This window comes from Salmo salar, chromosome 14, assembly GCF_965601325.2.
Source record: "Salmo salar chromosome 14, fSalSal1, whole genome shotgun sequence".
NCBI lineage: Eukaryota > Metazoa > Chordata > Actinopteri > Salmoniformes > Salmonidae > Salmo > Salmo salar.
The window spans coordinates 72600391-72618015 of NC_138304.1; the positions used below are offsets into that span (position 1 = coordinate 72600391).

The 17625-nt window shown below is 42.2% G+C and overlaps 1 protein-coding gene across 3 annotated transcripts; it reads left to right on the forward strand.

Moving 5' to 3' along the window:
- Positions 1-612: 612 nt before the first annotated feature.
- LOC106569944 (cyclic AMP-dependent transcription factor ATF-6 beta) lies at positions 613-11388 on the forward strand. 3 transcript variants are annotated; one of them, XM_014141717.3, is made up of 17 exons: positions 613-923; positions 2459-2538; positions 3041-3122; positions 3514-3573; positions 3680-3762; positions 3956-4136; positions 4351-4515; positions 5221-5411; positions 5552-5731; positions 6934-7016; positions 7160-7354; positions 7842-7949; positions 8181-8280; positions 8469-8536; positions 8759-8861; positions 8973-9057; positions 9486-11388. In XM_014141717.3, exons 1-17 carry the CDS (start codon positions 851-853, stop codon positions 9758-9760), a joined length of 2112 nt encoding a protein of 703 aa, XP_013997192.1. In that variant the 5' UTR covers positions 613-850; the 3' UTR covers positions 9761-11388. The 3 variants fall into 3 exon arrangements, with proteins under 3 accessions (XP_013997192.1, XP_013997193.1, XP_013997194.1); XM_014141718.3 differs by having other exon boundaries at positions 5221-5378; XM_014141719.3 differs by lacking the exon at positions 613-923 and adding an exon at positions 1281-1450.
- The last annotated feature ends 6237 nt before the right edge of the window (positions 11389-17625 follow it).

Below are 17625 nucleotides of genomic sequence, written 5' to 3' on the forward strand. Positions count from 1 at the left end.
TCATAGTTGTACATTCATTGTCAACTTTTACATAACTACCTCAATTACTTCGTACTCCTGCACATCGAGTCCGTACTGGTACCCCTGTATATAGCCACGTTATCATTACTCATTGTGTATCTATTATTACTTGTATTATAAATGTTCTATTATTTCTCTATTTTCTCTCGCTCTGCATTGTTGGGAAGGGCCCGTAAAAAAGCGTTTCACTGTTAGTCTACACCTAGCATGTGATGAATACAATTAGATTTTGATTTGACACTTAATTAAAGTGATTAAATAATTTCATTTATTTCAGGGAGGCTATCGTTTTTCTCATGTTGTAGCTAGATTTTCATTCCTTTCCATACTTATTCCTTGAAGGTTGATTGACATTTTATCACCAGTCCATTTGACAGGAATGCCTAATAACATATCTAGTATTTGATCTTTTTAATGCCTCAAAATTCTGATGCGTGAGTGGGCGGAATCACCTTTAAACATCTGCTTTCTGACCACCCACAACTGTTCACGCTTAGTAAATAGTCATACTATTATTGGACAGGTCGATTGAAAAATCAATCTAACAAATCCTTGCTTTGATTGGATCCTGCATTGAAAATGGGACGGGCTTTTGCCGGAAATTTCGTTTCGGTATCTGGATGTAATCATATGCGAGATGGTGCTGTGGACCGAATGGATATTATGAAACAAAATAAACACAAAATCTAATGTTTTGATGGACCCAATCGCAAATTGAGCATCATTCGCTGTAAAATCGATTTCGTGGGTTTATCTTTTTTATTTGATATAATTTATCAGTGATTACACCCCCCCCCCCCCCCCCTAACAAACGCCTTTGGCTGTGGCTATGACTACGGATTTACTATCTGATTTGGATAGTCGTTTCTTCGCTGATAATCTTCTGACAAGCGACGATTGGGGTAAGGTACATAAATGGTAACGTTACTGTAATGTATGTTTACCACCTGGGCAGCATGGATGCGTTAGCTAGCGACGTAGCTAAAATGATCTGCTACTGTAGCTAGCTAACACGACTTTCAGCTGATCACGAACGCGTGAAATTGATTATGCATATTCCCTTTACTAACCCTACCCTTAACAGGTTGACAAAGGGAACAAATTGCGAAAAATCAAATGTGAAAGTTGGTGGTAGAATGATGCGCAGTTGGGGGTGGTTTGGTTTCTTTCGTGGGTGTGTCAATGACTAGCTGACGCTATATTTGTACACTGGGCAGCAAGCCGGACATGTGAATGTATTAGCACAGATGAGATAGGGCTTTAGCTAGTTTAGTATTAGTGTGAGAAAAGCTTGTGCTCTGCAAGCTTTTGTTTTCCATAAGATACAGTCTAGCTGAAAATACCATCAGTCCCAAATACCTGAATTACAACTGTATGCAATATGTGAAACAACCATAGGCCTTAGCCTACCCAAAGACAGAAAACATAGGTATGTTATGTTATGTATGTTATATGGGACATCTGGTGGTCTGGAATATCTGAGCATCTGTCTTTTTCTTAAATCAGTAGCATTTGCATCTTTCTTGTTTTCATTGTAGGGCGCTGTATTTTAGATAACTTCCCCTTTTACTGACTCCCTGGTCATTGCTTTTGTATGCTCAAGTTTGCAGACTTAAGTCTTTGGTTGTCTCATGCAATCAGTAAAGTGTGAGCACTTTAACTTCCTGTGATTGCTGAACCTGATTTAACTTTTACATGTACTCTTTATGATAGAAAGAATTTAAACAGGCCTGTAGTATGAATCAAAACCAGTTTTGGAAAACGTGTTATAGTTGTAAAGGATAGCCTACTTAGTATTCTTTCAGCGTTCTTTCAAGAAAAAAAACACCCCACCATAATGTAGGCTTGAACTACAATTTAATTTCATAAATTGGCCCTCTAGTTAATGGGGTCTACTATTATCATGAGTAGCTAAGAGGGTTTCTATCCATTGGCTTATTGAAATTCAACAGTAATGGGGAACATTTCTCAGCACAGAGCAGGTTGGTATCTGATCCCTCTGCTATTGAAGCTGGGTCACCTCAGGGCTGAAATCCTCATTTATTTTAAGCCAGCTTCCCCTCCACTGCTTAGATTTCCCTCTCTTTGTAAAGCCATAAAACCCAAACTGGACTCCTGTGAATGAAACCTGTTTTTCCTTTTAAAATGGGTGTAGAAAAGCATCAAACCATGAGCTTATTTTAGGTGTTGCGTTTATGATCACAACCATCATTTACTAGTGGATCCCTCTTCTTGTTTTAGCTCAAAGGTCAGAGTCATGAGTTTCAAGCCCTTGTCAAACCAAATAAGGCACTGGGAACCATGGCGGACGAGAGGTCGCTGTGGGACAGTGATAAGGCTTTACGAACGCTATAGCAACTGACACTCAGGCAACTAGACTTGAGCGTGTCGGTAAATGATTATGTTCCTACAGTACTAATGTGTCTGTCTGTCCCAGATGCCTGTCTGTACCAGTGTGAGAGCATGGAGGAGGGAGAGGACGGGGAGTACACGAGAGGACCGAAATATGAAACATCGGTAAGGACAAAGAGAGTTTCTGCTCACAGACCCTGCCTGTATTATCTGGCCACTGTACTGCACGTTTTATTACCACATTGAAGTTAATCCAAACCTATCTCAAATTAAAATTTAGACCATAAAGACTAGGCCTATCTGATGCAAGTATCTCAGTCCATTCAGGGTTGCCAGACCGTCATTGTAAATAAGAATTTGTTCTTAATTGACCTGCCTGGTAAAATAAAGTTTAAATAAAATGGTGTGCAATAGTGCGACAATCTGCTCATTCTTGCTCTATGAGAGCAGTGTCAGTATAAATCAGCCAGGCAGCGTTAAACACTAGCTAGCAGTGGTGAGAGTTCAGTGTGTGATGCCAACGTTAAATAAGGTAACTTGAGTGAGCCTGAGATGGGCCGGCCCATAATGGGGCTGATTACCTGTTGGGGAAAGCGATTGCGTGCCCCCTGTCGACCTACTGACTAATCCAGACGATGGCCTAATTCTGTGCTTCGCTTCCTCGCAGTTTGACAACGATCTCGTGCTGACTCTTGATCCCGACAATCCCACGTCGCCGTGGCGACACCTGGACGACAACCTTCTCACAGGTGCAGAGATGAATAAAACATGGCAAGAGCATAAAAATAGGTTTACTTTTTCAAAGTGTTAGTTGTGGTAGTAGACATTTTATTACTGCTACAGAAGGCCCACAAAGCAAAATAATAAGATGAATGATATGGGCCTGAGGATTTCTCCATGTTATTTTAAAGATCAACCATGTACTAGGCTAAAGCAGGAGTTATGTACAGTAGGCTTTTGAGCCGTTTGACCTCAAAGTATAAGCGGAAATGCAATTATGTGAACATCGATACTTCCCTAATGCACTACCACTTCAATTTATCAACGCGGTGTCATTGTAGCTCAGCGTTTAGTTGTAGTGTACTTATTTCACCTTGCTCCCTCCCTCCCCGCTGTCTCTGCCTTCCTCTCACTCTTAAGGGGACTGTCCCGTATTGAAAGATAAAATGACGATAACGCAGCCTTTGCCAGTGGACATGTGTAAGTTCCTCTTTGGCTATTGCTTACGTGTGTGTGTGTCTTGGTTTATCCTTGAATGTGAAATATTTACTGTGTCCTTTTGAATAATTTGTGTGTGGTGTTCCAGTGTTCCGGGTGAAGGCGGAGCCTCCCTCCCCTGCCTCCTCGCTGGCCTCAGACTGCTCCCTGACGTCACTCCCAGACTCACAGGTCAGTCCAGGCAGAGATCAGCTTCCACCTCACACTACTAAAAGCAACTTATGCAACATTGATGCATGACTCTATCTCAGAGTCTCTAAACTAGTTAGCCTAGTTGGAGTATGTCAAAGCTAACCAATGTGCAACAAAGGTGTGAAGCCTTTTTTTTAAATGTCTTCCAAATCTTTCTCTTTCTACCATTCAGATCACAGTGAAAGGGGAGAACCCGCCCACACCTCCTTATATGTTTGGAGATGTGCTGTCGCCACCACTTGGCACATGTGAAGTCACGGTGGCCTCCGCGCCGCAGGCCCAACCACATTTGCTCCCACAGCCACAGCAACACCAAACAGCAGCCAACAATGGCATCGACGCACAGGCCACAGGTGTGTGTTGCTACGGTGATGTCAGCTAATACTGTAGGTGTACGTGCTGCACAGGAAAGACTTCAGCCACAAGAGAGCAGACTTCATATTTCATGTACTTTTGATGCAAATGTACTTAGACATTTATGGTGCATGGGAGGGTTTTTTAACTCCCACGCGTTCATGCTCTCTGTCACACTGTTTTCTCTATCGCTCACACACACCTTCCCTCCAGTCCAGCCCACTGCGGCCACCATCAAAGCCAGTACCATCCTGAGCAGTAAGCCTCCCATCCAGCCCAGGCCTGTGTGTTTAGCGGCTCTCCCCCTCCCCCAGGCTCCCAGTCCAGCCAAGGCCCTCATACTGCACAGCCTGCCTAGCATGGACCACAGCAGGCCTGGTGAGTCCTGGGACACATTACCTTTTTCCTGGCTTACCGTTTGGTGAATACACAAGGTTAATTAAAGGGGATCCTTGAATATATATTTTTTATTTAGAGTTACTCTCTCTGTCTGTCCGTGTGTGTGTGTACATGCTCAAATCGGCACAATACCTGTCAATGTATATTCCTGCAACGATTATTGATTAGAAATCTATTTATAGGGGGCTCTTGAGTGTGCAGCGGTCTGAGAGGTGTCACTATAGACCCGGGTTCGATCCCGGGCTGTATCACAACCAGCCGTGATCGGGGGTCCCATAGGGCGGCGCACAATTGGCCCAGCGTTGTCCGGGTTAGGGGAGGGTTTGGCCGGGGGGCTTTACTTGGCTCATCGTGCTCTAGCGACTCCTTGTGGCGGGCTGGGCGCCTGCAGGGTGACCTCGTCAGGTGAATGGTGTTTGCTTCCAGGTTAAGCGGGCGGGTGTTAAGAAGCGCAGTTTGGCGGTTCATGTTTCGGAGGACGCATGACTCGACCTTCGCCTCCCGAGTCCATTGGGGAGGAAAAGGGGGTAAAAAGAAGAGAGAAAAACGATTTATATTTCAGTCCTTTTTTTTTTTTACTACCCGTATTCTGGATTTTAGTGTGTCTGTCTGGTAAGATAATTTATTATGTAATGGCATGGTTATGTAATAGCTAAGTGATGTCCCATTCCTTTCCTCCCTTAGTGGTGCTTTCCCAGTCTGTCTGTCTGGGGTCCACTCCAGCCATCGTCAAAATGGAGCCTGTCTCTCCCACCATGCCTCACGGCCATAGCCCCACAGCCCCATTCCCCAGCAAACCCATAGTCCCAGCGTCCTCTCTGCCAGGGAGCAATGGCATTGATGTGAGTGTCTGTCAGTCACACGTCAGTCAGTCAGTGAGTAGGATTTAACCTCTTCTTCAACTGTTGTATTACCTCAGTCTTCACTGTCGGATCATACGCCGTGCCATCAGCTGCTGTTAACAACTTCTGCCATAATTCACTTTCATGCGTTCTCCCCTCCGGCCGTGTCACAGATGAAGGTGATGAAGAGGCAGCAGAGGATGATCAAGAACCGGGAGTCGGCGTGCCAGTCACGCAAGAAGAAGAAGGAGTACCTGCAGAACCTGGAGGGCCAGCTGAGGGAGGCGCAGCAGGAGAACGAGCGCCTCCGCAGGGAGAACCAGGCCCTGAGGGAGAGGCTTGTCGGGAAAGAGGTACGGGGTGGGAGGGAAGATTTGCAGGGCTCTACAGTCCGAGCATTACATTTCCGAATATATATATATATATTTTTAAACTAGTCAAAAGTCAAGGATGAGCACACGTGCTAGTAGAAAAATGCTGCAGTAGCTGTTTTCAAAGTGTTTCTGCTGTTTGGTTTCATAGCTGCTAATCAAACAAAGACATACAAATCCTATATCCCACCTCACGCAGCAACACTGCCTGGCAGGAGAGCTGTGTGCTCTGAAGGAAGTACTGATAGATTCAGCACTTCCTGCATAGAAGTTGGTCTAATTTACTCTAAAGTCTACAAAGTGAGACTTTGTCTTTGTGTTTCTTCGCTATTTCCATTGTTTTGTTCACAAGCTCGGTTGTTTTTCAACATTAGTTTGAGTCTGCTGCTTCAGCTGATAGCGAAGAGATGTCCTAGTTAGATCCCAAATCTCACACACACACCTACGTGACACGACTCAAGTGGCCCCGTTACCACAGTAACCTCCCACCCTTATAGGCGCAGCTGAAAATGGTCTCTTCTGATATTTTGATTAAAATTAAATGAAATGGAGCAATATACCACATTACTTTTTACTAATACATTGTTTTAGAAACATTACAAATCATGGTAATCCGTTCTGTTTTTATTTTATATTTTTTTGCTGTAATTATGGGGAAAAAATATTTAGCCCGGTAAAAAAACCTGGGTGGCTGTTAGAGTTTTTCATCTACCTGCCACAGTGGCTGGTGGACCAAAAAGTTAATTTTAGGTCCTGAACCAAACATATTGTATTTTCAGCTGTTTTGAAGCTGGTGTACAAAACTGAAAGTAAAAGACGCAAAAATGAAACTTGAGGGAAGCATAGAAATGGTGCACATACAACAGATCTACCGCTTCTTAGACTTGCTTTCAATATGAATGACAGATCTATAACTCACATTTCTATGTGAATAAAGTGACATATCGCAGCTTTAAGCAAATGTGTTCGGCGATTACATTACTGAGCCAGAGAGGGATTTCCCTAATGGACTGGATGTACTGCATTGCTTTCAATTCATCTTTCTAAATGAAAGTCTTAAGAATGTGGTTAAGATTTGTCTGTTAAAGCAATGACTAGGGATACATTCAAAGAGGTGATTGAGGATACATGTTTGTACTTGCGTGTGTACACTGTGCTTTAACTCTCCTCTCTCTGTGTTCCAGGGCAGTGAGTCTGGTAACAATAAGAGGGCCGTCTGCATCATGGCAGTGCTACTATTCATGACCTTCAGTTTCGGCCCTGTCAGGTAAAAATCACTGTTCGTAGTCGCTGCCATTCAATGAAGTGTTAACGATTTGCAAATTGTCCAAAACAAATCCTTTGTTTTAGAGAGTCATGTGCGTAACTCCACGATTTAATGTTTGATTTTGACAAAATGTTTTCCTCCAGTATCACAGACAGGAAGCTGGAGACGGGATTACAGGAGGAGGTGGTGCCTCACACAGGAAGACGTCTCCTGGAGTTTGAGACGGCTCAGGGACACAGCAGAGTGGAGGAAAGGATGGATCCTGAGGAGGAGGAGGGAGAGGATGGGTGGAAGGGAGGAGAGGTGGAGAGGGAATCCACCGATTCATACCAGTTTAGGTGGGTTAATAAAGTCCAATTCATCGTTCATTCTTCATATCCATGATGGTGAGCCTGTTCATTGTGTTCTTTTCACAGCCATCTGCGACTGCTGCCCATGTGGGTCGTACATCCAATCATGCATCTACCAATGGTTCTAATTGATGAGGCTTTGCAAACATGGCTTCAGCCAAGTAGAATGCCCTTAGAGAACAAGACAGTGTTTGAGCTGAGCAGAAGACTTGCATGCAGTCTAATAATCGAGAATGCAGTCATACTGGTCTGATCTTGGAAGTATGTAACAGGCTGTCAAAAAATGAACAATGTCCACATACTACTTGCCTGTTAAGTGTTTACTTCATGTTTACGGCTCTTTAAGGACTTGTGCCCTTGAAAGGACTAGTTTTCCATAGAATATTAGTGATATACTGATTTAGGCTTTCAGAAGGGTGTTGAATCTGTTCAAAGTTGCTGTTTCATTCTGTATTACGTGTTTGGCTGTTTTCAGGAACCTGAGTGACGTGTTCAGCGACGTGAAGGATTTGGTCCTGCAGGACATCGACCGCTATTTCACCTCCAATGACTGCAGGCAGTTCAACCGTTCCGAGTCCCTCAGGTCAGCGGGGCTGCTATGGTCGCAACTCAGGAGTCTCTCTCTCAGTCATCCCATCTCTCACCCCATTTATGCAAATATGATATTGCTACTCTATCTACAGTGCACCTGTGTTCTCATATCCGTGTTGAAAGGAAGCGGTGTATAATATCGTAGATCCCACTGTATGTGTTATTAGTACATTATCTGTGTACTCCTCTTGACTGTGGCTGACTGTTTCACGTCCTCTTTCAGGCTGGCGGACGAGCTGAGAGGATGGGTTCACAGGCACCAGATCGACAGGAAGAAGTCTGGAGGGAAGCCAAAGATGGTGAAAAAAGCTAAAATAGCGCAGGTGTGGTTTCATCTACGCTCTTGTATTTCTGTATCCGATCATATTTTCTTTAGTATTTCAAGTTCACATGCGCAGGTGTCTACTCATGATACCCTCTGGCGTGTTGAACGACCGAGCTGAGTTGGTGTTGATGTGTATTGTTTGGGTACACACATGCATCATGGTTGTTTCCCTTCCCTTTTCTACAGAAAGCACAGCTAAGGAAGACAAACTTCTCCAGATACCTTCCCATACAGACCCATCGTTCCATCGAGAGGTAACCGTCGTAGACCACATTTCCCAGTAGTCAACAGTGGGTGTTCATGCTTCAATTTCTAAGTGGTTCGTTGACTTTTGCATGTTCACTTGTACCATACTAAACCAAGTGTGGTATTTGCATCAACTGAGGAAAAACACTGCTGGAATGAGTGACCTTTTAAATAAAATAAAAATATTATTGCTATTTGTCTTGGCCCAACTTCCCTTCTGTCTCTCACAGTCAGATACAAGTGTTACCTGCCGGTCCCGAGATCAGCTATAGTGACTTCATGGACGCCATCGACCGGCGTGAGGACACCTTCTACGTGGTCTCCTTCAGACGGGTAAGACGGAACAGCAACGCCAAACCACTAGGGAAGTGAAACCGAGTGTGAATAAAAACGGACAGTGGGTGTCATTCGCATAATGCAAAACATTATACTTTCTGTTTGTAGGATCACCTGCTGTTGCCTGCCATCAGCCACAACAAGACCACACGGCCCAAAATGTCTCTGGTGATGCCGGCTATGTCTGTCAACGGTGAGTTTGTGTTTCTAGTTGGAACTATCAGAGGTTTAGAATTCTGCATAATTATAGCCCCATTGCACTGCTGTACACTTTGTCAGATATATTGTCAGATATAACTTCTTGAGATGCCCTCGTAATCTTTGAACAATGGAGATCTTTGAATGATGAATTTCGTTTGCGTAAAATGTACGTATTATGTAAAATTGCCAACACAATTATGTGTTATGTGCCCGAATAAACCCTAATTTGCTCCAGGGGCGCCATACTACAATGGCTGACCCTGTAAAACAACACATTTCACTGCACCTATCCAGTACCAGTCAATACTCATTTAGTTAGCCTTTATCTGTCTATCTATTGTACACTCTCCTCTCTCTGTCAGTATCTCTTTTTTTTTCTTTTTTTTTACACTGCTCTTTCTTTCTCTCTCCCTCCCACAGAGAGTTTATATAACAAATCCCAGGGGTATGAGATGATGATGCAGGTGGATTGTGAGGTCATGGACACCCGGATCATCCCCATCAAAGCCTCCGCTGTTCCCCCGTCCCTCCGCGACCCCCCTCCTGCTCCCCCCGCCCACCATCACCACAGCAACCACACCTCCCTCCGAGGCCGCCACCATCCCCACGCCGGCGGAGCGGAGTCTCCACGGCAACCCTTACCTGTCAGAAGACGGGAGGCCGAGTATTACATCAGCCAGGGGGGCCAGGTTTGAGGTTAGTGAAGGTGAACAATTGAGAGGGGGGTTAGAGGAGAAAGGAAAGGAAACGGGACAGAGAGGGTAATGGGAGATTGAATAGGGGAAGTGAGATGGGGAGGACTTAATAAGGGAGAGTTGAAAGGTTGCGGGAGGCTAATCTGTTCTGGAATTACGGAGGCCATCTGTACTAATTGAAACAAATGTTTAACAATGACGTAACGGTGCCCCGATGTTGAAACATTGTCTCAGCAACTCAAAGCAAATGTGTTTATTCTACTGAAGACTCAATATACTAATAGACCAATGAGTAATACCCACTTTGCAAACCTGCTCTGTTTTTATATTGAAGAAGTCAAATAAATTTGAAGGGGAAAAAAATATTAAAACAAAGCAAACCTTAAAAGGCTATGCCATCACCCACATTATATAACCTCATGCCACTTGACACCCTCTTTTATTTATATATTTTTTTTACATTCTAGGATTAGAAGTTTACCAATGGCTCCTAACTAAATCATTTCTTAATATATACTTTTTTTTTAAAAACCTGGCCAAAACATAGACCTAGCAGTTCACTGCACTAAGACATAGCACAGAACTAATCACTGAAATATTTCTGCAGCTAATGGTAGAATGGACTGCTCATGGTTTCATTTCAGGCTTTGTTGTTGTAGAGGTTATGTCTATATTTGTTTTTATCGCTTTCCATTGAAATTCCATTCAGAGGGCTCCTGCAGAAAATGCAGGTCAGATTCTAGTTGTCAGCTTAGATTTGGTTTTTGTTTGTTTTATTTTATGTCAAATGTGTTTGGATTTGTATAAGGATTATTTAACTTGAGTTTATTGGTTGTAAATATAAATGGTAGCTGTTGAGTTATTTTTTTTTTTAATTCATACCTATATTTTGCTCTGTCCTCTAAACCTCTGCATCTTATGGGCACAAACCTGCTGTATCTATGTTCCAGAAGTGAGCACAGTAATAAATAAGTACATGGATGGACTAAATATATTTGCATTGAATGCAGACCACCACCTTGATCGTACAGTGTGTTGTGTGTTTCTATATACAGGTGATTTTTCTCACTTGCACAAATCTTGCAGCTGATCCATTTGGATCTCCATGTAATTATGGAGAACAGCAACAGCTGTGATAGTACAGAAACAAACCTAGGATGTATTAACAGCTGAATAAATTCTCAATGTCTTCAGCAATTACTGACACTTTATCCAGAATCATCCAGTTACGTACTCTGAAAGTATAGAATGTATTGTCTCTCATACACAGTATATGTCAAGTAATTCCAGTGAACTCTAAGCATCGTTTTCAGTTGTTTTCTGTTGGTGGTCATCGCCCCCCCCCCCCCAAAAAAAAATGCAGTCAGCCTGAGTCTTCTGACCAAAAGTGGTTTCTGAATCTACAATGAGATGTGAAGACATTTTCTTTAGTTGCAAACTCGCTGTGAACTCTCGCTATGTTTTGTCTATCTTTCTCTGCCTGAAGCACTGCACACACTTCTTCGGCAAGTGTGTATGTTTGAGATAATAATGCCTTATGGGAATACCACCCATGTGTTTTTTTTTCTTCATTTTTATATAAAAAGTAGAATTATTATTAAAATTAAATAAATTACAACAACAAAAAATGGATATGAAACTGTACACGTGTTGTTAGGGGTGTTGAGGGGTCTCTTTGTAGTCTTATTTCTATTTCAGACTTTACTTTAGCCAATAAAATACAGGAACACAATGCTACTAGTCATGTATGAGAGGTGTCGGACCAAAGACATTCCCTTTTTCATTTACATGTCAATTCACTGTCTCACACAAACACACTCACCGCACACAAACACATTATATGTACACACACAGCAACACTTTAAGCATGAAAATCTATGGTTATAATGGAAGCAATGTTACAGAAGGGTATTAGGGCCAAGTGAAGAGTAAAAAATAATAGACAGTAACGGGTGGTGGTACTTGGAGTATAATTTTTTGCATGATATGTAGAGAAGTACTATGTATGTAACCACGTTTCCTCCTTCTGAAAAGAATCTGTGGCACAACATTTTTGAGGTCCTAATACTTCTTCTTCTTATTATATGTGCTAAAAGAGAGGATATCCTTGTTACTGAAGCCAATTCTAAAGTATAGTTTCACCAGGTCATCTAACTGCAGGCTTTTCATTGGTGGGGCGCACAGCAACAGGGAGTCAGGGAGACATGCTGGTAACCAAATCTCCTACTTTAATCTTGAAATTTAACTCAACATTTTGACTTTTTATTCTCAACATTTTTACTTTATTCTCAAAATATTGGCACTTTATTCTTTACTATCGTGCAAAAAAAATTGCCACCCGTTGCTGTTTATTTTTTACTCTTCACTTGGCCGTAATACTCTCCCGTACAATGTACATATATATATGTGTACATATATATATGTATATATATATATGTTCAACGCCGCCTGTCTTTTCTTATTTAAATGAATTTTCATAAATAAAACTTTAAACATGTCCTCTTTCCCTGAATAAGAAGTTTGAGCTGCTGCCTTTTTTGTTTGTAGAAAACAAACATTGAATTTGAAAAATAGTGGTTTTTTTTTTTTTTTTTTTTTAAAGTGCACTGTTGCCTTTCTCTTGAACATACCCAAAAAGCAGGATCAACATGAACATAACTCTAAAAATAAATATTGTTCATAGGGCTCTGAAGCTATCAACCAACTTTTTCCTTCTAATTCTTCTTGTGTCACCATTTTTCTGTAACCTTGAATTATCTCTTAAACCGAAAGCCAGAGTAGTTGGTCTCGTTCCAGCAGCTTTAATTGTCAGCTGATACAAATACCATCCTTGGTTTGGTCTTGTGCAAATAAGCAGATAATGCCTTCTCTACTGAATGCTTTCACTTTATCTCCCGACTACGTTTTCATCTCGCTACTGCATGTAGCCTTACAAATACACTGCAAATCATTAACAAGTCAAATTTCTCTTTGCAGCAGGAGGAGCAATTTGCATCAGGGAAATGCATGCAAAAGGACAACCTAAAAGTAAAGGAAAACTGGTCTGGTGAACATGTAAACAAAGCTTCATATAGACTGGCAGCTCTGTTTTTCAGTGCAAGAACAAGAACCCATCATTATTCATGGACAAGCTGAGGTAGTTGAATGTTCAGCCCAGACTGATGACGTGAGATGGTGAAGTATATTTTGAGTTCTCAGAGGACAGGGCACTGCTTTGACAGAGAACCAAGGGCCTAATTTCTGAAGTAATGCCTAGCTGTAAAGCAGAAGGCAGATGACTGAGGCAAATGAGAGCGAGATGCCGGGTGGGGCTTCCTGCACCCCTCAGCTCACACACACTCACATATCCTATTCCTGAGGTATTCAGAAAAACGAGTCAAGAACAGTCCTAAACAAAAGTGTGCCTGATTTGATGACTTTTACATTCCCTAAAGTAACTCAAGTTAATCAGTCAAATGGGTTATTTTTCAGTGTCTTTTCTTGCTCATCAGGCTTTATGGATAACAAAGAGCGCAGTGGTAAAGGTTAATACTACAGAGAGACTCAACATGGTTGTCCTCATCAGGTATCTTTCTCAGCTAGGGGGCACTTGAGTTCTGTGCGTTGTGGCTTCTGGGTGAATCAGAGCCCAGTCTTTGATGGTGGGGTTGTATGACCAAGAAATACATCTCCATGTTGGTCACTTGAACGGACTGCAGGGAATTCTACTTTCATTTATGAAAACATTTTATTCTATTTTGGAGATAATAAAATCGACTTTTGGCTCAGAAAACATGGGAAAAGAGGGACGACTACAACCAATTTTGATAAAGTCATAGGTTCAAAGGAGAGTGTTTTGGAAGGGAAAGATCCAAATCTGAACCAATCATAGACGTCTATGTTTGGGCTTAATAAAGGGCGGTCCTTCCTAATATTGAGTTGCACCCCCTTTTGCACAGCCTCAGTTTGTTGGGGATGGACTCTAAAAGGTGTTGAAAGTGTTCCACAGGGATGCTGGCCCATGTTGACTCAAATGCTTCCCACAGTTGTGTTAAGTTGGCTGGATGTCCTTTGGGTGGTGGACCATTCTTGATACACATGGGAAGCTGCTGAGCATGGAAAAATCCAGCAGCATTGCTGTTCTTGACAAACTCAAACCATTGTCTGGCTACCATACCCCGTTCAAAGGCAGTTCAATCTTTTGTCTTGCCCAGTCACCCTCTGAATGGCACACATACACAATCCATGTCTCAATTGTCTCGAGGCTTAAAAATCCTTCTTTAACCTGTCTCCTCCCCTTCATCTACACTGATTGAAGTGGATTTAACACGTGACATCAATAAGGGATTATAGCTTTTTCCTGGATTCACCTGGTCAGTCTATGTGATGGAAAGAGCAGTTGTTCCTAATGTTTTGTACACTCAGTGTAGACGTCTATGTTTGGGTCAAATCAAGGCCAAAAATGTACGTCCGTGGACGTTGGTATCACAGCCGGACAGGACCAAAAAAAAGACTTCCAAAATATGTCAGCGTCACTCCGTGCGCACTTCTGCCCTCTGGTGCCCATGTTTACATTGAAACAGGTCAGATGTAAGCATTCTGCAGACACGAAAATCTAGTAGTGAGCAATCCATCCCTAACAATGCTTTTGTTCCTCAGAGAACCCAGGGCATCCAAGGATTTTTTTCAATGGAAGATGGTTCTTCCATTGACCTTTTAAGTTAATGCGTCAACAAGTCTGCAAAGTCGCACAAAACAGTTATGGACATTTAAGTTAATGACCACTTCAAGAACAAAATCTCTGCAGAGAGAAAGAAGGTAGGGATAGAAAATGTACACCCCATCCCTCAGTACTTTGGCAGGAGTTACACATAACCAGTGTCATGCCAACACAGCCATGAGAGAGAGAGAGAGAGAGAGAGAGAGATGAAGCTCAAGAGTAGACTGTAAATGATCATGATAATATCAGAGATGGAAACTCATTAGTAAGTTTGGTTAACACGAGTTAAAGTCCCCATGATATCATTTCCTTATTTTGTGGTCCTGACAGATGATATCATTTCAAATATATTACTGTACCGTTTTTTTATAATACAGTAATAAGGGTTATTTTTTTCTACTTGGGTATTTCTTTCCTTTTAAATATTTTTCTTTCTGGCACACAAGGAAAAAGACTAGTTTTGAAATCAATTGCTGATGACAGACTATTGTGTGTGTACGGGAACACTTCTCGTTTCTCTCCCACTGTTTTACGACAGTGTCCAGTAATTCTCTTATTGCTGCTGAAACAATCTCAGAGGGCACTTCAAACTCTTTTGATCTTCTCATTCTCTCCACACACACACACACACACACACACACACGCAAACAGATTCTCTCTCACACACACGTTTGTGAAGCTTATTGCAAACCATTCGTACAATGACCAAGAATGGGCTAAAGTTACCCATTCAAATACACGCCTATTAAATGTCTAGAGCTGCTGCAATGTGGGTGAGGGAAATATAGACCCATAAGAATAACAGTGGGTCCCGGGCACAAATAGCTTTCATGTCAAGGTGGCGATAAAGTCCAACCACCCGGAACACCCTCTGCTTGTAAACACTCCCAGTGGCTGGCTGAACGTGTGAGTATGTTTGTGTGTCCAGGCATGTATAGTGTGCTTGTGTTTATGCAGATGTGTGTGTCCAGGCATGTATTGTGTGCTTGTGTTTATCCAGTTTTGTGTGTGTGTGTGTGTGTGTGTGTCCAGGCATGTACATCTGTTTGCTTGTGTTTGCATTGTCTCCATGTGGTGTTGAGGAAGTGTCAGGGCATGGACAATGGTTTATCTTTGTGTGCTGTGTATCTACCTGCATCTCTCTCTCTCTCTCCACCGTCCTGAGCGAAGACGAGTTTGTAGATGTGTTCTTAAGCTTAGCGTGGGGGTTATGCCATTCTCCATTCACAGCATTCTGTGCTGTCTTTATAAGCGCAGACCGGAAAGACCTACGTACGGTATATTAAGCACTGTGCTCGTTTAGCCTGTTTCAACATGTAGCGTGTTTAGGTCTCTAACCTGCCCCCCGAAAAATTGACACGCTCCAGTCGTTTTATTCAATTGAGCTTCATTTCACTTTTATTTGACTGGGTCTGGTTGGCTTGGGCTACAGCAGTGGAAACTCTCCATTTATGTAAAGCTGGCTTCCTGATTTACGACTGGCGGTGCAACTTGGCCTGTGTGCGCTGACAGACAGTGTGTGTGAGGGGTACTGTCAGTGTGTGTATGTACAGTGGGGTTTGGAAATGATTGACACCCTTGATAAAGATGAACAATAATGTCTGTATAAAATAAAAAGTTGAAATACTGAGATATATGGTTTGCTCATAACAGTGGAGACATTACATTAGTACAGTTGCTCAGAGAAAGAGATTTTGTTTAGCAAGTCATTTTCTTTCTTCAAAACTCATTTAGGGGTCAAGATTGACACCGCTAAAGACTAAATAAAGTAGTTAAAAGTTCCATAATCCCAGCACGCAATGACATCAAGCTTGGTGACTCTACAAACTTGTTGGATGTATTTGCTGTTTGTTTTGGTTGTGTTTCAGATTATTTTGTTCCCAATAGAAATGAATGGTAAATAATGTATTGTGTCATTTTTGGAGTCACTTTTATTATAAATAAGAATATAATAGGTTCCTCACCATTACCAATAACAGGGGAGGTTAGCATGTTTTGGGGATAAGATCTTTGACCCTCTGTAACTTTCTCACTCATCGTTATTCACGATTCATTCAGGATAATAATGGTAGCATCCACATGAATGTAGAAGTGTTTTGTGGTCATTGCGTGCTAGGAATATGGGACCAAATACTAAACTTTTGACTACTTTGTTGATAAGAATCTTTAGGGGTGTCATTAATTTTGACACCTACCTTTTTGAGGAAAAAAAAGATGACTTGTTAAACAAAATCTATTTTTCTGAGCAGTTGTATGAGTATAAAGTACTTTTTTTGCATTCAATATAGCTCAGCATTTGAATGATTTATTTTATACAGTCATTATTGCTCGTCTTCATCAAGGGTGTCAATCATTTCGGACCCCACTGTGTGTGTGTGTGTGTGCGTGCAGGGCCCACGTGTGAGGGGACACACCAAGCTCTTGAAAGGGAGAGTCTAGATTTACGCCACCTTGTCCGAGCTGGTGAGTGTGATTTATGCGGTGCGTGCATGAGCCAGTAGTATGAGCACTGAAACAGCACATGTGCTCACTGTTTATATGGGCAGGGAATATGTCCTTGCTTTGTTGTTAAGTGTTGAGCACATGCCCTGGGCATATGTCTGCCCTGTGTGAGCCTACACCGCTTTGTGGGAATGAATTAATTCCACACAATAACAGATTGAGTGCTAATGAACATGCAGAGCGTAAAGGATAGCCAAGCCTTCTCCCCGCTGGATGTATAATTCTCTACTGACCGCTGTTAAATGCGGTTTATCATCTCTCATTTGAACATGTGACAATTATAACCAATTTAAGGACAGCAGAGTTTAAGGTGGCTGTTAAATGTTTCTACGTGTGCACAGCGACTGTGGAAACAAGGCTACCACTTGTGTTCTCTGTTGACTTTGACATTTCAGGGCATTTTCTCTAAATAACACCTTTTATCTGAGCCAGCCCGCTACACTGGAATACAGTGGCAACAAGCCTGCACAATACCACCATTAGCACTGTATTCATGTCACCAGCTCCCGGCTAAAAGCCATCAACGGTCTCAGGAACAATGCGGTTAAATGAACGTCCATAAATGTTTATTTAACATGTTTGGTATGTGTTGGGAGATGTTATGGAGGATCATTGTTTTCATCAGAGTTGGTTACTCAGGCAGATCATCTTGCAATGGTATGCT

Bases quoted from the DNA above. Each gene is read 5' to 3' on its own strand.
- LOC106569944 (XM_014141717.3), top strand. From the start codon at position 851: ATGACTACGGATTTACTATCTGATTTGGATAGTCGTTTCTTCGCTGAT. The intron at 3,763-3,955 runs GTCAGTCCAGGC...TCTACCATTCAG, and splicing joins CGTCACTCCCAGACTCACAG to ATCACAGTGAAAGGGGAGAA. The intron at 5,412-5,551 runs GTGAGTAGGATT...GCCGTGTCACAG, and splicing joins AGTCACACGTCAGTCAGTCA to ATGAAGGTGATGAAGAGGCA.